Source organism: Squalius cephalus, assembly GCF_949319135.1.
Source record: "Squalius cephalus genome assembly, chromosome: 24".
Classification (NCBI taxonomy): domain Eukaryota; kingdom Metazoa; phylum Chordata; class Actinopteri; order Cypriniformes; family Leuciscidae; genus Squalius; species Squalius cephalus.
In genome coordinates, this window is record NC_137145.1 from 11,177,018 (window position 1) to 11,201,659 (window position 24,642).

The 24,642-nt window shown below is 38.3% G+C and overlaps 1 protein-coding gene across 9 annotated transcripts in view; it reads left to right on the top strand.

The window, feature by feature from the left end:
• The window catches only part of cux1a (cut-like homeobox 1a), a 121,688-nt gene that overhangs the window by 21,904 nt on the left and 75,142 nt on the right, over positions 1-24,642 (top strand). For all 9 annotated transcript variants that reach the window (XM_079862334.1, XM_079862326.1, XM_079862328.1 and 6 more), the window contains exon 2: positions 9,280-9,390. Coding sequence is in view for 8 of the 9 variants with exons in the window: in XM_079862326.1 (XP_079718452.1) it covers positions 9,280-9,390 (111 nt within the window). In the remaining variant the exon portion in view is untranslated. The remainder of the gene's footprint in view (positions 1-9,279; positions 9,391-24,642) is intronic.

Sequence of the window (24,642 nt, forward strand, 5' to 3'; positions counted from 1 at the left end):
ACTTGTTGTTAACTATTACCCAAGATGTCCGCGCCATACTGGGACATTGGTGGCTTCACTTTTCTGCTAGTGAAGATGCGTCGTCCATCTTTTTTACAGTCTATGTTATAAACGCGCTCAAAGAGGGCTCCCTTTATAATCACTAAAAAGCGTGCTGAACTCCGAGTCAGCACTGAACAAAAACTGTATTTTGACTAACTTAAACCTCTGATTGGCCACTGCGTTCAAGTGATCAACAAACATGTCTGTGATTGGCTTCATTGTTCAACGTTGTAAATAGAAACACTTTGGGTGCTTCTCAATACTCAAATTGATGATTCCTCCAGCCCGTGACCCGGAAACCGATCAAACTTAGCCATCTTTCTTAAAGGACATCTCAACTCTCTAATTGCACCGCGAGGAATGAGGAGCAAGGAAGCTTCCTGAGGAGTCATGAGTGAGGATACGCAGGTGTATCCTTCCCTCAAATCCTAAGGGGATGGAGCTTAGATGCAAGGAAAGGAAGCAAGGATGAAATGAGAAATGAGAAGACACTCTCCAGAGCACAAACACTAGGGTTTGTCAAATCTGTTTCCCCCAAAATGATATTATTAGAGTATCAACTTAGGGTGCTCTTGCTTTCGTCTGGGAGAACTGGACCTGCCTCTCATGCGGCGCCCCCTGTCATTCTATGCCATAGACAACCGCCACGTCACCTATGCCACGGTCAGGCCCTGGTTGCAGTGTTGAAACCTTCATTGATTCAAAGTCGTGCATTAGCAGTGACGACCGCTTTTTTGAATCATGCTCTTGCAGTGTGGACAGCTTTGATTATTCACTCACACACTTGCAGTTGAGACAGTCACACACATTTGCAGTGTACACAGTTCATTTCTAAGTCAAACGCTGGCAGTGTAGTTTTTGATTCGGAGTTGTGCAGCTGCTGTGTAGAAAGCTTTTTTGATTCACTCAGGCACTTGCACTTTAGACGGCTTCATTGTCGAAGTTGCACACATTTGCACATGTGCATTACAGTTAAGTTCAAAGTCAAATTCTTGCAGTGTACACAGCTTTTGATTTGGAGCTGTGCATTTGCAGTGTAGACAGCTTCACTGACACTTGCAGTTTAGACAGCTTGTTGATTAGAATTGAAGTGTTCTAGTTTTGCAATGTCGTCTGCTTGTAGACTTGTTCTTATTGTTTACACTAGTGAATGAGAACAACGAATCGGAACAATGCAGCTTGGCCTCTCTGAGTCAGTTGGACTGTACTGTAATATCTAGTTCAGGTCACCGTCTGCGGCCCCAGCCCGCAACAATTAACCGCTTGTTGTCTTGTGAAGAACAAACACCCCCTTCTTTCTTCTCTCTGCCCCGTTATGCTAATTTCCAGTTATGAATCCGAGCATCTAATTAATTCAGTTTACAGCAGAGATTTCAGGATAAACAAACCTTGTATTAAAATGCAAATATGCAGAAGAGTTTGTGGTAGTTAGATGCCAGACTCTGTCATGAAATTCTTGAAAAATAATGCAGCACTTGTGCTCTTTTTTTTTTTTTTTTTTACACAGCACCTCGCCCGCTGAATGAAGGCTTAGGACTGGCCATGTGTGTTTACGCTGAGGGCAAATATGTTTCCTATGGTGCTTTGCTCGCTGTGCATCACTTCATATTCTTTTCCCAGAGACCGTACACTGGCACACAATGTTAAAAAAATATATACACAAAATGAAAAGGAAAAGATTGAGAAACTTGTCATTCATTATAACGTTCACAAAGTTTCATAGACATGCAGTATGGTAGTAAACAATCCTCATAACAAACAGTCTGACGTGTACTTTTGTGGAGTCAGTAATTGATTTTTTTCTTACTCAAGGCAGTAACATTAACTCGGCTGCTATCCAGAAAGACAAGATGATCTCTGCCTCTATTGTCATGCAGTCTTAGGCCGGTCAAACTGTTTGAGAAACAGTTCACGTCCCTCCCAACCAGAGATCCACTCCCCAGACGTCGCCTCCACTCCCAACCGGAGATATAATTGCCTTAATTAGTTTCTTTAAAACCCGCGTAACATTTAAGGAATGTTGTTATCAGTGGTGGAAGAGGCAGAGATGTATATATTTGCTTGGAGAAACGTAAAAGTTTCTGGAGGTAAAGGCGTGCTTCGCTTTTTCTCGATAACACGTCAAGGATTTTTTTGCAAAGTCCCTTACTGTATGACTGTGACAAGCAAGCAGTTCCAACACGTGCTCTCAGACCCCCTCAGATTGCGATTCTTCCAGTGCTGACTGAAAGCCTCTGAAGTAAATTGCTGATCTTGTTGCATAATAAATCAAAGGCGGAACTATGGTGGTTTAAAGAAATAAGAAAGAAAGAGAGAATAAGCTCTGGGCTTGTTCTTGTTCCTCAGCTTTAATGAACTGCGCTGTAAGCCCTTGAGAGCTCTGTTGATAGCAAACATGGCGTGTAAGATGGTGAACCGGTCCTGGATTCATTACAGCCGTAGGAGCGGCTGATATCGCGCGCCCTGTGGACCAACCGGACCGCTCTGACAAGAGATAACGCTGATCTGTGAGAACGGCTTTGACAGAGTTTGTTAAAAAGAAACTATCCTAATGAGAATATTGTGTCAGACGTAATCCCAATACTGTGACTCTGAGAAGCCTTCAAAGAATTTCAGTTTAAAGATGTGTAGAGATGTTAACAAGTTCACGATCACTCGAGTTGTTAAGATGCTGTTAGACGAATCAGGTCTGACATGTATAGGTGGTTGTATCAGTGAGATTTATACTGTCTAAGAAACTTTTTCTGTGTGCGTTTTAAGCTGTCACTCCTGGTGTCCAGCCTACAAAACAAGTTGGAATTAGTAATGCATGTACAGTCTGTTAAACCGCCTCAAAAAACTCCTGCCCTCCCCAGCTGGTATGAAAGGGAGTGTTCTTCTGTCAACAACTGGGACATTGTTGCACTGAGACGACCCAAATGTACTGCATCATAATCAGCAAGCCCCCATAATGCTTTGAGTGTCTCTTAATTGGATGGAAATGAAGTCTGGTCTGTAGTTTGTCCATACCTAATGAGACTCAACCCCACGGTCCCTTGTTATTCACAGATTCTGTGTATGCGAGCGCGTCGTGCGTGCGGTTGCCTGTGTTCCCAGAGGTTGCAACAGTGGGCTCTCACATTATAAAGCTCTGTGAACGTGGTGGTCTTGATTGGGTACCGCATGCCACAGTGTGAAGTTTCTGCGCTATCGCAACCTCCTGCAACGATATTACTCACACGCCTTTGTCTGATTGTTGCTGTGTGATAGTGGATCTTGACGACGTGCCAAATCCTTGATTTGCAATTAAGCCATCTAAGCTAACGGAGACAGGAAGATTTAGTGTATCATAGACTACTGAGACACATGCATTGTTCGTGCAGTGCGATTAGGTCATTGTTGAACTTTTTCAGACTGTGTGTGTAATTCAAGACTCAGAACAAGGAAGGAACTGAATGGATCAGACCATGTTGTAATGCTTGTGGTTTGGTAAATGTTTGAATCAAATTTGAATCAGTTTTTTAAATGCATTAAAATGCTTGATAGCATGTTGTAAATGCAATTGTCCAATGTAAATTGTCAATTGTCCCTCTTGAATGATGAATATAGACTATTGATACCTACTGAACTGATATAGACAATTTTTTCCTTACACACAGGCGCAGAATGCACATGCTTGTTGACAGTCGTCTGTAATCATTTTGGTGTGTTCAAGCGCAGATGATTTGGCTTCTTTAAAGGGGGGGTGAAATGCTCATTTTCACTCAATCTCCTGTTAATCTTGAGTACCTATAGAGTAGTATTGCATCCTTCATATCTCCAAAAAGTCTTTAGTTTTATTAGTTTCTTTAGTTTAAAGATAGGCTGTACCGAGTCTTTCCGAAAAAACCCGAGCGTCTGGAGGCGGGCCGTGTGGGCGAAGCCAGAGCCATAGAGAGAATCCGTCGATCTGGGCTTTGTTTATAAAACATTCATCGTCGAAATGCAGGGAACAAACAGTCTACACAACTACACAACAATCTGCATCCACTGTTCCTAACGCTGGGTTCTTTGGGAAGCTTTCCCTCACACTTAAAAACACACTTTGGAGACACTATGCAGCGCTGCCGATGATTTCCTGTTGAAGCGCGTTGATGTGCGCGGTCTCGCTCTCCTCTGGTCGACGTGTGCGCGGCCGCGCTTTTCCGGGAGAAATGCTCATATAAGGAGTTCCACTTTGGTCTACGTCATTAGATCCACGGTCGAAAAAAACCCAGCCGAAACTTGTACCAACCCGGAAGTAAGATTTTCGGCACATATTTTTTAAAAACTTTGGCCATGTTATGCATGAGAATCCATCTCTTTAACACTGTAAACAACTCTGAATACATGAAACACCATTGTACCCCCCCTTTAATTATTTTGATAATTTATTTTGTTCAGTGAAATCACGTGAAGTGTGTGAACAAAGTTTTTCTAAAATTAATCTTACTTCCCAGCTCTACATATAGTATGAGAGTTAAAACAGTGTTTTTTGCCCCAGCCTGCTTTGTTAATAAGTAGCTTGTTTCTAGAAAAATCTTAACTGCTTTTTGTGGTTACAATTACACAACAACGATGTACTAAAAAGGTACTAAAAAGTTTTTCCTTTGCTTTTTTTTTTTGTGTACAACGTTGTCAAAACCGTCTCTGTTCACACGGTTGCATGAAAATGACTAAAACCGTTGTATTATGCATGCCAGGTCAGTAGTTGGCAATGTCACTTTGTAAAGCCTATAGACTGAACACATAATACTCATGCGCTTGATGTCAGTCTTTTCACAAATTTGCCATTATATAGTTTACATGGAGACAACAACTTTGGAATTTTTCAGTGTAGTGCAGGATGAGCCATCAATATTTTTTGTCCTTTTTCACGGACGCAAATATTGTATATTTTAATAGTGTGTTATCTGCAAAAGGTTACTTTTATTAACAAAGCTTCATAGGGTCAAGTTTCCCTCTGCTCTTACGTTCATACTCCCTGAGGAGCAATTAAATCATCGCTCACAGGACTGGCACTTAAGGTGTGAGAGCACATTGACCCATTTATGTGAAAACAATATTAATATGGTTCTTTACTTTGTGGGTAAAGTCACACATCAGTGGCGCCAGGCCCTTCGCTTTACTACTAACTCTAGAGCATCAAGGGGTCAAGTGCAATATTCAGTCTTTAGAGGTCACAAACTCTAACACAATGTCGAGGGATCTCTTTTCGGGATGTGACATGGTTAAGTTCAAACTTCTGCTGCCAAATCTTTGGCTTAGGTGTTTAACAGACCCCACTACAGTGTACACAGAGTCAAAGCTCAAAACGGCGGGTCAGCGTTGAGATTAGTTGCTCACACAAAGCAGGTTTGTTATAAATGGTAGCAGCAATAGCAAAGACTTTGATAAAGGGCTTAACGGCTATGCCGGCGTAAAAATAGATTAGCTCTATCTGTGCTAATGGCAGTCGTTGGTGCCTTTCAAAACACACATACACACGCACGTCTTTCATAGTTTTTTTCACTTAAGTATAAAGTCATACCCTTCAGAAATCAGGTCACCTTTTTTTTAGACCAAGTGATTAAAGGACAAGCTATAAAAAAACCTCAAACTGTAAAATCTTTTTCTTTTTTGGCTAACTCAAGTACACTGGACAATTCTTTCTTCTTTTATTTTGGGACGTTTGAACACTTTTTTTTTTGAAGGGCAGTGAAGAGGTGACTCAATCTCAGTCCACAAAAAGTGTGACTTTTGTGGTGCCGTTGGCTTTTTTTTTCTTTTTTTTTTTCTTTTTGAAGTTTGAAACAATTTTTCATTGTCTGGTGGGTTGTGCATACATTTGCAACTTACTTCCATACTGTTTTTTCAAGTAGGGCTGCACGATATAAACTGATATTGTGATATTCTTTTTTCTGTGATGTATATAGCGATATAAAAACATAGAGGAATTTTCAACGGATGACTTGAATAGCTATTTGTGGAAAGAATTAATCATTTTACAATGATTAGGGTGATTAGGGTGATAGAAATTAAAAATAATAAAGCTTTTAATTTGAAGACATTTGAGTGTAAACCATCCTTATAGGGCGGAACAATTTGGAAAAAAACTTCTGTTTACTCTCTTTACAAGAACAAACTCAAGCCTCTTTCAGTAATCAAAGTGAACAGAGCCCACTTGAGTTTCATAAGCTATATTCCCACTGTTTTTGACCCATTCAGTATAAAATAATGTATACTAAACTTTTTTAAAATTAGGAATATGTGTGATGTTTTTTCACTTGTGTTCACTTAACCAGCTTTTCTTGCTAACAGAATTATAAACCCATTTGTTCAGAATTCTATCCACCATTTTTAGTTACAGTACAGCTCCCACGACAAAAGTGTGTCTGCTGTCCTCTCTCACCTGTGTTAGAATCTTGCTTTGTTTTTATCTGTTCCTGACTGCCTCTGAGCTGTTGACCCTCTTGAGTGCTCAGGTGCTCTGTGGCTCAGCGACACTGGCAGTTATAAAGAGAGAGAGGAGGAAATCTAATGGCCTGTGAGAAAGATAGGTTATGAGAGAATGAAGGAAGAAAAACAGCAGCTATACAGAGAGAGAGAGAGAGGGAGAGAGAGAGAGAGAGAGGCCTCGCTGACGTTTCCCTGCTGCATATGCAGCTGATAGTATCTGGCAGGGCCTGGCTCTCTGGGGAGCCCTGTAATCTGTTCCATCAGCGTTTACTACCGAACAAATTAACTAAGACAAGCACCGCCGCCTGAGCCAGCAGAATTCTTCCATTAGGAAAATTATAAAGCTATTATGGGGAACAATTTGGTCCTTTATATAAATGACTCTCATTGGAGGGCTACAGGGCTTCCTTGAACTACACCAGGGGGGCTGGATGGAATACCCTTGGGGGCATTACCACTATTGATACCAATAGGAAAGAAAAATTGCGCTCTTTAATATCTCAAACATTTCTCCTTGACGGCAGTGAGATTAAATGGAGAGTTTATTAAGTCTCTGAGAAAAAAAGACCCCAGGAAACTCGCACGTGTCTCCTTTGGAGTTTCTTAAATATAGTATCTTAACATTTGAATTATTTTCCCCAAGTAATTTTAGGAGAAACATCTGAGACAAAGTTGATACTTCACTGAAGAACCTTCTTAAGCTTTGAAAGTGCAATTTTTACTGTATTATGATTCATATTTGCTGAAATTAAAATTGTGTAAGACAAGAATATATATCCTGATTACATTCACAAATCAGTTCTGAAGTTGACATTTTGAATCCAACTCACTTATTTGATTAAAAATTGTCAAAATTGTGAATCAAATAAGCATTCTTTTCATTGAACCCCTTCAACACAGTTAAGAACGATTTATTTACAAATGCTTTCCTAAGTTGGAAACATAAGCTTTACTGTATTATTCATATTTCCTGTAATTTTGGCTGAACGAATTGCATTATGGTGTAAGCCGAATATATATCATGATTATGGAGAGGTAATGTATATAGACTACCCTTAATAGGCGTGCGTACATGTCATGTCAGTGCATTGTTAGGGTAAATGCATGATGTCACAATTTATTTCCGTCACAGTCTCACTGCTTGTTTTAATAACAAGTCATTTAGGAAGACCAGAACCAGAGCCCACTTACATAGCATGACGTTTTTATCTAAAACATGTCCCATTGACCCAGAAACCAATGATCCACACCCGTCTCTTGGGATGGTATTTTAAAACCAGATTTGTCCCTGGAGATCAGCCCTCGTGCTTTTACCTTGCCAGACTAGCCGAACGACGAGTGCTTTGCGGAGCCATGTGTCTTCCTATGTGGAAGGAGGAGGTGATAATAACAGAGGAGAGTAAAACTGGGGCGAGACTGTGGTGACTCAGCCCCCCAGTTGTTGTGTTGGAGGTTTGGGGAGTCTGGCGCACAGAGTTCCAGCCTAATTAAGTTGATTTGTTCCCAGCATCTGGCTCCCAGATGTCAGACGATATTCTTTAGCTCAGCTCCCTGCTGTTGAGAGGAGAGGAGTGGGACGGCAGGGACCGCAGACTGCTGACTTTTCACGAGGCCCACCAGGGGTGGGACTACAGCGTGCTGTGGGTGACTGAGGGATGCGGTGGCCAATCGCAGTGCGTTTGTCGCAAATTTTAGGGAATCTGATTGGTCCGTTCGAATGAGTGGTTTATAGCTGCATTGTGCCTGCAGGTGCATACCAAGCAGTTTTCTCACACCTTATAAAACGCGCGTTTTCTGCAAAATAGACGTGATGTTTGGTGTGAACTGTGAAGGTCCATTCGTATTGTTTTTACAGCTTTTGAACCAGTTGATCCAAGTCACATTTTGGACTGAATGATTCATATGCAAATCAGTTCTTAAGTTGACATTTTTACTGCGTCTGAAGTCGATAACTGTCGGAGTAGTTACTACATATGAATTTGAATTTACTTTGCGACTGTTAAAGAAGTATGTTCTATATAGTATGAATATGGGTAGTATGAATGAAATTCGGACAGTAACAACATGGCGGATGTAGTATGTCACGTGACCTACCAGCATCAGTTGCATCCGCTTCACTTCCATTCATAAATCCCCTCCCGTGGCCTTATGGGATAGTCGAAGTATCCATCGAATGCGTACTTCAGAATCTCGGTGGAAGTAGTAGTACTTTTCGCCAACTGTTTTTCAGATACCATGTATTCGGACATACAACTGTTTTGGGACTGTTTTTCGCATACTATATAGTAGGGAAGTATTCGATTTCGGACGTTGCGCTTGAATTTAGAGTTTAGTCCAAATTGTGAATTGAATCAACTTTTCAAGCAATTTTTTTCAACAAACCAGTTGATTTGATTCACAATTCAAAGCAGTTTATTCACAAATATATTTTTAAGCTGACAATTTAAATCCAACTCGCTGAATCATTTAGAGAATCAAATCAGCTGGTTAAGTTGACATCTTGAATCCAACTCGCTGAATTATATTTGTCTAAATTGTGAATTGGATCAATGATCTTTCAGTTTGGAAAAAAAGTTAAAATGTGTAAATAATTAAAGAATTCAAATTTTTACATTTTTATCCTTTTTATCTGATTGTCATAGGGAAGACAAATCGGTTCTAAAAATCCAAAAACTAAAATGATTGGCAATTCTGTAAATTCAAGGTTGATATTTAGGCACGGCTCACTGATCTCATTTCATTTATTTACTAAAACCGTTACTCTGGAATCTCACGTGAATCGTTTCCCTTATCTGTCCTCAGAAAGAACTGGATGCCACCGCCACAGCCCTGGCCAACAGACAGGATGAAAGCGAGCAGTCCAGGAAAAAACTCATCGACCAAAGCCGCGAGTTCAAGAAGAATACTCCAGAGGTGAGAAAAAGCGAGAAATGGAGTGAGAGATGATTCTCCAAATGATAGGAAGCTCAAAGGTAGTGGAGCGAAGGGGAATTTGAGTGCCTAATTTTCATATGTCTGGACTGGCACATCCTGGTCTCCTGGGTACATTTGAAGCACCAAATTTCGGCATTTCATATCAGTTGATATTCTTCTGCTTGCACTCTACCTCCATTTTTGCTGCTTTCATGGTTTTAAATGTGCACCCTGTAGAGTTGCAGTCTTGTTATTACAATTGTTCCACTTGAGTTCTATAGCATGACCGTGCCTTTAGATTACTTTTCGGATTTTGCACTTGTCTGAAACTCGGCATGGCCTCGTAAGAGAGGTCAGTGGCAGAGAAACCAGAGGATATTATGGTTTATCCATTTAGGGAATACTCGGTCTGCATGAATAGTGGCGGACGGTCGTGTCCAGACCATAGGGTTGTCTGTGAGGTCATGTTCCAGAGGCAAAACCGACGATGCATGTTAGCAAGACAGTAAGGATCAGTGATTCTTTATTTACTGAAAACCCTTTCTGATCTGATAGAGTTCTAAAACAAATGCGCCCTGACAGTTGGAGAACATCACGCCTATTGGATCAGGATGGTTATCAGATGTTTGTTCTGTTTAGAAACAGATTATTCTTAATGTGTGAATGTGATGTTTATCGACTCTTGTTTCTATCATATAGTATTTACAGACACAAAATCTTGAATCACATGGAGGGTTAGCTTTCTGTCAGGTAATTGCATGGATGAGTGACATTCATGACATGTTTAACTCATTTATCGATTTTGACTCTTATTCTGAAATTTATTTGTAAAGTAAATCTAGATAGGATGTTTAATAAAAGCACAGGAATCTGTCCTTTTTTATGGCAGAAAAATCAGAAAATAGTATGAAAAATCATATTTTTGTAGAAATATATTTTGTTATTTAGCCGTATGCAATTTTATTGATACATTAATTTAATAAAATTGTATTATTAATATTACTACTACTACTACTACTACTACTACTACTACTAATAATAATAATAATAATACAAAAAAATATAACGATACCAAATGTAATATAATAAATGAGAAAAATTATACAATGTTATTGTTGGGGTGGTGTGGCGCCATTGGGGTGGTGTGGCGCAGTGGATAAGACACATGCCTTTGGTGTGAGAGACCAGGGTTTGAATCCACTGTGAGACACCAATGTGTCCCTGAGCAAGACACTTAACCCCTAGTTGCTCCAGAGGCGTGCGACCTCTGACATAATTAGCAATTGTAAGTCGCTTTGGATAAAAGCGTCAGCTAAATGAATAAATGTAAATGTAAATGTAATGTAAAAAAATACAGTATTGCATACAAATGTTATATTAAATTCTGCTATACAGTAAAAAAATGCAAATTAGTGAATCTATTGACCATTTGTTCTGTTTTCTGAGGCTGTTTATTTATGTTTGCTGTTTATTTGTCTCAAATTTAGTATTGTACTGAAGACAAAACTTTTGTATCTAATGGGTCAGAACAGTGCAGATCAGGATGTAGTAATTGCGTCATTCAGTCAAAATGAATGAAAAGAAAGTAGAGAAAGAGACATCAAACATCTGTCAGAAGACTTCTAGAGTTCAAAATAACCTTGGGCTTTTCTTTTAGTCTTTGATTAATAATATCCTTATCAGCCTAAGTGTGCTTTTGTAAAGATTTCAGACAGGTGCCTCCAATCTTTCCAAACGCCAAATCCGTATAATTCCTTACTGTATTTGGTTTTGAGAAGTCTCTGCCAGCCCATCTGGGGTGTCGAGAACTCAAGGGCACCGCAGCGCTCCGGCCTGCTCTATCTTTGATCATGGTTGCCGTCGCCTCCTGCCCTCCTCCCTCTCGCTCCCTCTTTCCTGCCTCTCGTTTTGCGAATTCCTCGCGAGTTACCACTCCCAGAGAGTGCCGATGAATAAATGGAAAATAAAAAACCTGTTTTGTCTCCGGAGCCTCAATAAATCAGTCCCCCTTTTCCATTTAAAATGTCCAGGGCTGCAATTTATGTCTGAGCTTAATAACCCGTTACTAAATTAATCGTGCTGGGGGTTTTGGCTGGGAGGCCACGCGTTCGGAGATTCTGTGAACCCTGTAAAAGAAAAAAAAAGTCCATCTGAGTGCTTTTCTGCCCGGTACCCAAGGTGCAAGACATCAAGGGCCTCAGTCAGAGAGGTGGAAATTCTATCTCTGATGAGGGAAGTTGGAAAGTTACCTTAATGGCTGGACTGCTGGATGTGGAATTAATGTGGCATGGCTACCTTGCTGTACCGTTTCTTCTGACACAAGGCAAGCCGTAATCTAACCTAGGTGGACTTTGTCGTATCAGCTTTTTTTTTTTTTAGTTGAATTTGAATGTTTGTGCTTAATTTTCTCATAAATTTGCATCAGGTTCCACCATTTAAGAGAACAGATCATCCCAAAAAATGTGATTGTCATTCCAAACTTTCTTCTGTGAAACTCAAAAGGTGAATTTTTGCTGAATATCCTTGCTAGCTTTATAATGAAGAGCGGAGTTTTAAGCTCCAAAAAAAAAAATATGTATGATAAAACTAGTCCAAAACTAATAGCGCTTGCTCAAATATTGATTTATTGATGCATGACGTTCATGACGTTTTATGGATGCATCATTTTTGCCTCTTCAATTCTGTCATTTTTTAATCGAATCCAAATAGGATGTATGACAAAAGCAAAGTAACGGCTTTTAATATAGCACAATTTAGGAAGTTTAATAAATTTTAATTAATTTAATTATATTTTGATAATAATAGTAATCCTACAATATGTAATATAATAAAATGTATTATACAATATTTTAGACAAATGTCATTTTAAAATCTGCCTTACTATATATATATCACTACGTGTCAACCAAATGAATAGCACAAATTTTACTTTTCAAACAAATCTTTTTAATAAATCCACTGTACAAGTATTTGTTTATGATTTGGACTGATTTAGTTCTTAAAATCGCGTGAACCGGAAGTTCTTCTAAATGAGAAAAATAGAGGGTGTGGCTTGTTTTTTCTGTACAGTGGGGATTGATTGGATCTAGAAAAGTAGGCGTTCCCTTCACCTTGCTGAGACCCAAGCCATCAAACTGACATCATCAGAGATGGAAGGCCATTCCACAGGGGAAGTACATTTTCAGATAACGTAGACAAAAAAAAAAAGAAAGAAAAGAAAAGTGGATCAACTTGCACGGATTAATTGTTTATCACAAGACTAGAAATGTGTGCTAACTGTAAATGGGGTCAATTTTGATTTCATACTGACTTAAGTTTCACTCACTGACTCCAGCATTAACAGCCCACTTTAGGGGAATATTAATAATGTATGGTTTTTTTTGTTGTTGTTGTTGGTTTGTTAGTCACACAACGCTCTAATGGCTTCAGAAGACTTGAACTATAGCACTATAGAACTAAAGTTTTTTTGTAACATTTTTATGATATTTATGGTGCTTTTGTGTACTTTTTGAAACTCTAGTCCTTATTCATTGTAAATACACAGAAAAGAGTGACCAGTGTGTTATTTGTCTTTTGTGCTCCACTGAAGAGAGAAAATCCATACAGGTTAGGAATGACATGAGGAAATTATGGCACTTTTTTCACGTTTGGATAAACTGTCTCTTTAAAGTTTTCAGAACTTATCTGTATATATTTAGACAGATGAATTGCCATTTTTGTTTCTCTGTCTCTCCATATCCGTTTCCATTTTCAGTTCCACTGTAGTTGTGTAATTGTTATTGACTGGTTATTTATGTAGCTCCTTCATGGTTCTGGTTCGCCTCAGGATGCTGGTTGAAAAGTTTATTGTCCGCTATGTGATGTCAATGTGACAGATAGGGATTTGTTAGGATGACCCGTTATTTTCCAACCGATTACGTAACGTCTGTGTTTTGCTCGGCGTGCACCTGTGAAATAAATAATCCTAAGCAGCCGTTAAATTTGCCACAGATCACTTCATTTAGTCTTTTTTTCGAATGCATAAATATTTAAACCAAACAACCGCAGCATTTGGTCCTATTTTCGTTTAGCTTTCACATGCTCATTTAGATGAAGTTTTAAATAGGATGTGACGGAGACTGAAAGAGACCAGTGTGTCGGCGCTGAAATTATATTCCGAGCTGCCTGCATGATGGAAATATTTTCATAAGGTCATGTGCATTCCCTCCCCTCCAGCTCACATATTTTGAGTTTATGCATTAGACACCATTGATAAAAATCACATTTTTTGCATTTTTGCTGAGAGTGTTGCACCACATGCAAACACCATAACTTGAAGAGCGCATTTAAACTTTACGCTGAGTGTTTGATGGTGAATAAACCACACAGATGTTAAAAGCGGTGCTCTTTCTATACACTCTTTAAAGTGAACATATTAGTTCTTCTAATCATATTTTACTTCCGTAATGTGGCATTTTTTTTGAGTTAAACAATATTCAATTACAAAAATGTAAGGTGGGACTTGATATAATATCTATATGGCAGGTGGTTGGTAGGATAGGGTTTGAAAATGAAGACTGTGTTTGGTGACTTCAGATTGAAGGAAAGTGCAATGAAAGATTACAATTTTTTTTTTTTTACTACTTTTGTGCAATGATGAAACATTCGTAAGATCTGAAATGTGTATTAAGAATTTAAATATTGTCATTTTGATTGCATATGCTGACTTTATTTGATGTTTTGATGGTCAGCCTTGTGTGCCATTTTAAATTTACTTGAGACTTTTTTCAATTTCAGTGTGAATCTAATGATGCAGAATTGTAATTTTAAATTTAAAAAGTTGAATTAAAATGGAATTAATTTCAAAGAAACTCGTTTGACTGCTGTAAGTGTACTTCATAATACAATTTGTTCGAATTTTAGAATGAATAATATACAAAAATATTAAACATTAAGTGATATTAATAATCAGTTTTTGAAAACCCACCCATAGTTTTTTTTTTATACATATTTTGTTGTTAAATAAATGAACTTTCATTTTAAAAATATATCTTTTTTTTTTTTTTTTTAAATCTTGTTTTTGGCTGCATTGAACTTTAGAAATCCACTCATGCAAAAAAAGTATTCTACATATCAGGGAATAAATAGGCATAATTAGTCTAATTTATGTCATTTTGTCAAAAATATTTTTTTTTGCTCTCTTTGAATTGCAATTTAGTAAATTCCTCTTCCTACTATTTTAATTCGACTTCCTGCAGGTTGTGACCAATTCAGTGCAACTCATGAATTTAAAGAGCTAATTCTTAAATTCTGACATTGATCTAGTGAGAAGATATATTTTTTAAATTGTTTTTATCATATCATTTTATCAAATCATATTGTCTACAGGCGCATAAATAATTCTTGTGCTGATTCTCAGCGTCAAAGGCCACTATAAAGAACAGAGTCAGTCGTCAGTTTTTTTCAGTTATGATTGTTGTGTGTGCGTCAGCCATTTTGATTTTTGCTCCTTCACTGGCTTTGATGTTGCCTTAAAGGGGACGGCTGGTTGGCCTCTGGACGTTGTGATGTTAGTGTCCGGAGATTTCATTGGCTGCCAGGGCTGGTCAGAGAGAGCTGTGAACTGAATGGGCCTGACAAAATGAATACAGTAATTAGGGCTGATCCACTGGCATGCCGCCCACGCTGGCAGACTGGCGTCTTACACTGTTAATTATAGCCGTCCCGTTCTTAACACGACATTAGGGTATTTACCAAGGACTGAATTTGTTACAGTGTATTTGTGTGTGTGTTTGTGTATCTCTGTGTGTAGAGGTAGTGAGAGAGAGAGCATTGTGTGACTAGCACACTGAAAAATGCCTTTGATGTTGACACTGTAATGGAGGGATGGGGGGATGGGGGGCTGGGAGGCACAATCCAGTGAGGTCTGGGGTCGACATATCCGGTTTGTAGACCCAAGACATTCACCACATTCATACGTGACCGATTAAGTGTTTTCACTGCCAGTAGGAAAGAAAAATCACGAGTCATGTTTCTTTATATATGTCAATTGTTTCTTCTAGACTGCAGTGAGATTACATGTGGAGACTTTTGCCAAATTTTTCCTGAGAAAAGACCCCAGTAATCTCACGTGTATCCATTATAGTTTCAGAAGAGAACAATAACAACTGTGGAATAGCCATGATATGAAAGTCGGCAATCAAAAGCCAGAGATTTCAATATGAGCTTAAACAAGTGTTGTATATTTGAAATATACACCACTGAGAACTGTGAGTCTTTTGAGCTATGATAAAGTAATCGGCAAGCAATAGTTTTCCTGTGGGATGCTTGCACACATGTTTAGTCTATCTTGGATCAACAGGTCTTATTCAGGGTTTCAGTTTAATCATGCTCTTTCTCAGTATTTTGTGTATATATTAAACCATTTTGCCATTTTCAAACTGGAATTCTGGAATTGCGACATAATACATGGTTTAAACAGCAATGTAAGAATAATCTGACTAAATATTGTTTATATTTTTGTTTAGAAGTAATATGTAATATATACATATTTAATTAAAATACTGTATTTTTATTATACACTGCCAGTTTGTGACGAGTAAGAGTTTTAAAAAACAAACAAATATAACCTTCATTCATCAAGGAAGCATTAAATTGATCAAAAGACATTTATAATGTTACAAAAGATTTCTATTTTTAAAAAAAGCTGTTCTTTTGAACTTTCTATTGAGCAAAGAATTTATCAAATGCATCACGGTTTCCACTTGCTGCAATATTAAGCAGCGCAACGGTTTTCAACATTGATAATGTTAATAAATATTTCTTGATTACCAAATCAGCATATTAGAATGATTTCTGAAAGATCATGTGACGCTAAAGACTGGCGTAATGGCTGCTGAAAATTCAGCTTTGCCTTGACATAATAAATTACATTTTAAAATATATTAAAATAGAAAATAGTTATTTTAAATTGTAATAATATTTCAAAATATTACTGATTTTACTGTATTTTTCAAATGCTGTCTTGGCTAGCATAAAATACTTCTTTCAAGAACTTTCAAACACAAAATCTTACAGATCACAAACTTTTTGAATGCATTTAATATAGTGCAATAACGTTCATAATGGACCTTGCATGTAGTTTTATTGGATTGTTTTTTGAATGTGTATGTTGTATATATTTGAATGAGATAACATCCTTAATTTTCTGAAAAAAATGTTCAAAGTTTCTTCTGTGTCCTGTCAGAAGTGATTTGCTTTTACATGGTATCCTTGAAGAGGGGCTGACCTACTAAAGGCTTGTGTGGGAGAGACGGGTCAGGGATATCTGTCTCTCTGCATAGCCTTCAGGTTCATGGTGGGGTTTTAGCATTAGTGCCTATGTATCTCCTCCTGGCAGGATAGTAGAGCTGAGATATTTAAAATATCAAAATAAACTTCAGAGTTGTTGATGATTTCTTTCCTCGCCCTTCCCCCTCCTTGGGTTTTTCTGTGAGGTTGAGAGTACTTGTTTAATGTACTGGTTCATTGTATTTGTGCCTGTAGGATTTGATCCATCTGCTCAGCCAAAGTGGGAATGAGACTGGAGTGGAACTGATGGGGCTTGACTGTGTGCCACTTCCTGTCTCTCTCATCTGACTTGATTGGCTGTTCCTCAGAGCTTCCTGTCTGATAGTCACCACTGGACTTTGCTGAGTGTTATGCATTTGGATATTCTGACTACTGTGTCTATGTTATGAATCACGCTGCCCCACATTTAAAAACGAGTCTGCTTCAGTTTCTCTTAGATCACTGTTGGTTGTGCTTGATTGGTAGTTTTTGAAATTAATGCTGATTCCTTCATAATTGTATAATATTTAGTGTTCATGTCCGTTCTAGTTTATCATCACCCGTCTGGTGACTTTATTACCGACATGAAATATTCAAAAATGAGCCAATTTCTGTGATGTCATAAGGATTCATTTATTTTCCCATCAGAATGCATCACTGAGCATGTGTGAGTACCCTAACCTGACACTGAGCACTTTGGGTCTGTAGGAAGATGCACGACTAGAGCTGAATATAATTTTTCCACCTTGTTTAGAATCCCTTTGTGCTGAGATATTGCACTGGGTCATTAGAGCCGACAGGAATGGGACAAGGAATGGGAATAGGAGCCGGAATGGGAACCTCCCTCTGGAGTTCTGGGGGTTCGTCTGTCCCTGAGCTGCCTGGAGAAGAGTAATCTGTCTTCTCGAGGCGACCTAGCCGACAACAGATTGGTCACGTTAGCCGAGCCTTTTGCAACCCCCAGCGATCCTTTCAAAACCCTGCAATCTACAGTCCTGCGGTCAGAAATCAAGCCTTAAAGGGATAGTTCACCCAAAAATAAAACTTCTGTGATCATTTACACACCCTTATGTCATTCCAAACCTGTACGACTTTATTTATGTGGAACACAAAAGAAGGTATTTTGAAGATCTGTTCTTGCACATATAATGAAAGTCAGTGGGGTCCAAAACAACATTAAACCTCATTGACTTTCATTATGTGGGCAAAAAACTTCTTTTTTTTATGAGCAAGCAGCTCATTGAATTAAATCTGATAGTAGAAGTAGAAAATCTGATAGTATTTTCTTACGCACTCTAATAATCTTTGCTTTATTTACAACTTCAAAAGCGTTTTTACATTGCACGAGGGTGTGTAAAAGATTATAGAATTTTCATTTTTATGTGAACTATCAATTTGTATCCTATAATGCCTGGGAGGATCTTGGATCAGAGCCTGGATGTATCAAGAATCGAAATTCCCGTCCATTTTATTACACTAATTAAGCAATTAGATGCAAACAGTCTCAAGTTTGTTTGACACGCACAGTGCCTAAAGCCTTTTTTTCCTCCATCAGCTTTTTCTTAATGTCATTTTTTGACGTTTGATTAGAAAATACTACATTACAATTGTCATCGTCGTATTTGCATTTGAATCAATACAGTAAATACAATGTTTGTTTAGCCCGTTTATGAAAGAACCTTTATATATTGTTCACATGTGTGAATACTTATGTTCTTTGTGCTTTAATACAAAGAAAACATCTACTATTGTTTGTAGGGTGAAAAAGAATACTTATATTCTTAGAAAGTGAGTACTTACACTGTCACATTATTGTTTAGTGCCAAAGAACACTTATACTCTTTGTTTGGGAATTTTACGCAACCTTATTCTGGCTAAACAACATATTATTGTGTCAGTGAATGTGTGTGTGTGTGTGTGTTTGTGTGTGTTTGTTTGTGTGTTTTAGCGTCTGCAAGCACCCGATAACCCACACACTCATCTTCGTCTCCTTGGGTGGGCAGTGTATCGGCCTTGGGAGTGTGATCAGATTTCATGCTGTGCTCCATCATTCCCGAGCAAACGGCTGCGCTGTCATACGCACTCGAATGCACGCTGAAACATGCACACTCAAACGCATATGCTCTACACACTCGTAAAGACGCTCTTCGTGTGTAAAAGAACACAGACAGGCATGCACACATGCACAGACGCCATTAACCCTAGATCCACTTACCACTTTTCAACACTGGGCTTGCCTGTCCTGTGCTTTTCAGCGCCGCTGAACCTCCGGAAGCCTGTCCTCTGAAGGGCCCCAGTCTCAATCACCTGGTCCCCAGTGTTAGATGTCCTAACAGAGACCTACTTTTACTGATTAATGTACCTCTGAGGTCTTTGTCTGACTTGGGTTACCGATTCTTAAAGTAAATCCGCACACACACCTGCACAGCGTCCTTTTTAACAGCCCTTAATAGGGCTGGGCATTGACACAAATTTCATGATTCAATTAAATTTTAATTCACAAGCTTGTGATTTGATTAAATTCTGATTACAATTGAATTCTATATTAAATTTTGTCAAGGAAAAAAAATCTCTCTACTAATGCTGTAAACTAGAGGTCTACACGGAATATCCCGCCCACTTCGCCGATAATGGTTGATTTTATCCCGTTCCCGTCCAAAACTTTCCACGTTTTTCAAACATAAATGAAATAATGAAGAACGGGTTAAGTAAAAATATAATGAATATATAATAGTGCATATATTTAGCAAAATGCTCTTCTCTAGAATTAATTTTTTTTAGCTGACTAATGAGTTTTTGGTCATTGAACGACTTTTCTGAGGTAAATGTAACATTACGTGACATTGTTTACAAGCTGTTTTATTGACATCTTTCAGCGCTTGAAACGCTGATTGAGTGATTACATGATACAGATTTTGGGAAGTTGCACTGTATTTTTGAACATACCTTCCGATGTTCATTCATGTTTATTTCGTGCTATGACTAGTAGTAAAGAGGAAGAGCTTTGCTTGAACTAAAGCGGCTACAGCAATCTGTCACCAATACAGCATTTATTGTTTGAATTAGGTAATAAAATTAACCAAATTTGAAAACTGAGACCTTTTCATACAAAAAGTAGAAAGCTTTTGCGGTTATTGGATGGGAGGCATGATACAAAGTTTGATTCATCAGCTGAAAACAATATAGACTACAAGATTGATTCTTCAATTGATTTATCAAAATGAGAATAGATTAAAATCAAGAAATCGACATTTTTAACCCAGCCCTAGCCCTTAAACTTTTGGTGTGACATAAAAGATCTGGCATATTATCCTTTCCTATAGGCCCATTAAATCGTACCCTATTTTAGTAGTTTGCTTAACATGGGATATTTTAAGCACCCACCGCCTGACTAATGCGACAATCATTCCTGTCATCTCTTTATTTGGATGTGGCTGCCATATTTTTACCAGTGCTGAGTGACAATGGCCAAAGCGTGCTCAGATGTATGTACGTGGCTGCCCCTTTCCTTCACCCACCCTGCCCTGTGTCCGGGTCTCTGCCCGTCACTCCATCTGCCACCTGCGGTTGGAGGTGCCAACGCTACAGACCATTAGCACAGAGCAGGTCTGTATTTATAGCGCTTAACAGGCATGACTCAACAGCATCACTGTTTGCTTTTAGCTGTAATGGAATCTACGCTTTGCCGAACACAGAAAACCCATTATTGTGTATGATAATATTGTTTCTGTCGATGGGCGAACCGGGACTGAAATTTCCACTGGACCGCTTGCACCTGCAGAAACCTTGTTTATAGTGAGAGAGAAATGGGCAGGCGAAGGTGTAAGTTAGTGTTAGTGTGTGTGTGTTTTTTTTTTTTTCTTCAGTGTGGAGCATTGACTGATGTCATTCCGGCCATGTGACTCTGCTGTTGGAGATGAGGTAATGGCTGTTGACGTTTACAGCTCCCCTTAATGAAAGACTGTGTAAAGTGTGATGGTTGTAACGGGACGTAAAACCAGCTAGTAAACCTCTAATGTCACGCAGGACTACATGACATAGACTCTCAGGTTTTAGCCTTTTCAGATGCTTTCCAGATGATTTTTTTTTCTGAATCGCAGTTGTGTTTTTGATGCAGTTTTGTTTAAAAGGTTAGAACGCGTAATAATCCATAAACTATACATATTTCGAATACCGTTTACCACTTCAGAGGACTTTGCGCTAGACTTTGCGTAACCTAGATATTCATATTAATTTTAAAACATTTAATATACATTTCAATTTGTTTTATTCATTTTATTTATAAATCTTTAAATATTTATATTTACATTTTTATATATATAAATATTTATAAATAACATTTTAAACAAATTTTATAATGTATATTACATACTACATTTTATGAACAAATATTTACTGAATAATAATATTTTTAGTATATTATAATTATAATATTTAATATTATAACTATTATTTCTATTTTATAATTAATATAATATTATATTTACATGTACACTCAATTTTTTTATTATAATTATGTAACATTTATTTAAAAAAAATACATACATATATCACTTATTTATGGCCATGTTTGTGTGTGTCTAATGATGTGTCTGCAAGTGTATGGCAATTGCTAGTGTGTGACTGCACTGGGCCTCCCCCTTGCCAGTGTCCTCTGTTTCCCATTCCAGCCCTGATGAGTCAGAGTCTGTGAATGCAGCCGAGCGTACAGCAGCACAGTGACGTTAATGTGTTTACGCTCTGTGTGCTCCCTCTGCTACAGTGGGGCGCGCTGACCTCCACATACAGGCACAGTCTCAATTTTTCAAGCACACACAGTCTCTCCTCCTCAAAACAGACACAGTTTCTCCTTTACAAGCACAGTCTGTACTTTACATACTAACACGGTCTCTTTTACAAGCCAGTGCAGTTCATTTTTTACAGGCTAGCACAGTCTTTCCTAGAAAAAAATAACACAGGCTCTCGTCTTCAAACATACAGTTGTGTAAATTACAAGCTAACATCTCTTTTAAAAGCTATCCAATTTTCTCCTTTTCAAACTATCACAGGCTGTCCTCTTCAAACAGAAACAATTTCTACTATTAAAGTCTACTTTACATGTTAACAGTCTTTGTTTTAAATCCTCTTGAAACAGATACAGTCTCTCGTCACATTAACACTTTATTTTGATGGTCCCTTTTGATCATTCTGTTGGCTAAAAGTAACTTTGCAACTACATGTCAACTAACTCTCATTAAAGTGTTAGTCGACTGTCTGCTAAATATCTGCTAACTCTTTATTGTGATGGTCCTCTAACAGACATTCTATACTGACTATAAGTAACTTCTAACCCTTACCCTACCAGTCTGCTAATACTCTACTAATACTCTAATGAGAGTTAGTAGACATGTAGGTGCAAGGTTGCTTATAGTCAACAGAATGTGTTAAAGGGACCATCAAAATAAAATGAAACCCTAGTCACAAGCTAACGTTTTCTCATTTGTGGCTGCACACATTTATTTATTTATTTTTGCTCTTTTTTTTTTCCTCGGAAATTTTAATTGTTTGCTTGTTTGTTGGACAAAAATTTTGATTTATATATCGGAATGAAAATGTACAATACTAATATTGATGGCTGTCTTTTTCTTGACCATCAAGCTTTTATTTAGGAGGAAAATTGCTAAAGACCCCTAAAGTTTCTCTTTTGTTGACAACAGCTGGTTTATAAGCACTTGTCGTTACAAGTTTGGGAAGATGGTTGGCACATGTGTTTCCAAATGCAGGTTAAAAGTGTCTCAAACTCAAAGCACATGCAGAGATGAGTTTATTTGGAGAAGCATTTAGTGTGAACCGGCCGCCATGAGACACTGAAAACAACGGATCATGAGCTGTACGCGTGCAAATTAACACAGTGCCTCGCTTCACTCTGAAACACACAATGCATACTGTATGTTTATAATTAAATCACAGCCTTTACAATTTGATAATCGTACAAAGTCATATCACGATTTGGGTTTTATTTCTATTAATCGTGCAGCCCTACTTTAATTTACAAGCTAATAAAGTCTATTTTCTTTAAACAGTCTTTCTTCAATCCCTCTCTTTACAAGCTAAAAGACTCTTTCCTTTTCAAACACAGTCTCGCATTATCAGACAACACAGTCTATCATCTTCAAACAGATAGTTTCTCTTTTACAAGTGAACACAGTCTCTCCTCTCCACACAGACACGTTTCTTCCTTTTATATACAGCCTATTCTTTCCAACATGTGCGTTTCTCTTTTCCACAGTCACAATCCCACAATCCCTTCCAGGCACAGTCGCTCCCGTTCCTCCTGTCCACAGATTACATTGTCGTTCTCTGCACACAGAGCCCCGTTTTCTCTCCCCCGGTCTGAATGTCTGTTGAGAACAGACTTCAGTTTCACTTTATTCAGTAGAGGAGGGAGGGGGGACTTTGCACAGTTGTGGTCCCTCCTGTGAACAGCCATGGCTGTCAGTGAAACATTAAACTGATTTGTGGGTTGTGTGATTCTCCTGAGGGAGGTGGGCTGGCAGTCTTCCTGCAATTCTGTCCCTCAATCTCAATACTGATCTTAAATCAGTACGGTCTGAAAACCTATCCACTAAATTGATGTTTTATAATAAACAGCGAGTGTAGTTCACGCTCGGCGTCCAGACACTGTGAAACAGATGTCTTCTCAGCTGTAACAAATTGTTGTGTGTGTATATATTTATAGTCTTGGCGTACGATGGACCTCGTTCCATTTTTTTACTGAATGATCCTGGCTTGTGACGTGAATGTGCATTTAAGCGTGTTCTGAGTGTTTGTTCTACTGCTCTTAATTGTTTTACAGTGCACGCCACTCCGCTTTTTGTTACCCAATATGGTTAAATCTAGCAGATTCTTGCCGTACCCTGCCCATTCGTCCTCTGTTTATGTCCATTTCTCTTTTATATGTCCTCTGAAATGTCTTTGTGTTTTCCGAGAGACACTTGCATCAGCCTCCTCCCACCACATGTTTTATTTGAGGTAATTTTCAGAGCCTGAGACCCCCTCCACCCTCTGACAGAATTACAAGGCAGAAATAATCGTGCAACATAAAACACTATTTAAAGTTTTCACAAGGTTCAGGCGAGCGGAGGGGGGCTGTTTCCATGGAATATGCTTTTAAGAGGAATGCTGACAATTATGCACCCTGAGTGGAAAAAGCAACTCATTCCCATGTTTCGTCTGTAACGTTTGGCCCGCAGATCCTCCGACCTAGTGTCCGAATCACACCTTGTGCACTTTGTTGTGCACTTTTTGAGATGTTGGCCATTTTGTAGTGTTATCCGAAAAGTAAACAGCATAGTGTAGTTTAGTCTTTTCTACCCATACCCATAATGCATTTGTTATATAGTGTAGCTGATCTGTGTGTGTGTGTATATATATGTGTATATATATATATATATATATATATATATATATATATATATATATATATATATATATTATTTTTTATTATTTTATTATACTTGCTCTCAATGGTATTTTTACATGGACTGTCACTGTACACAGCGGAAATTATGATTTATATATCACCTGTATGTAATGCATTCATCTATGGTGGATGAATGTTACTGATGTCTTCATTAATGCTTTAGGGGCAAATCGACACTCATTATTTGTCAAACACTATATAGGGAATAGTGAATCAGTGAACGATTTCAAATGCAGGACAAATGAATGAATAGTCACTGTGTAGAGTCACTGTCAATGAATGACCACATGTTTCACTTCAAGCTGTGTCCACAATTGCAAAATGACCTTTTAGACGCAAGCGAGGTGATGTAAAGATGAACCAAATACGAAAAAATGCAAACAAACAGCATCATGTGGACAAGGGGGCAGGCAAGATGTCCACTCATTCGCTGTGAGACGGTTTCATCACCAGATAGAGGGTGCCCTGCATTCCTCTGAGGC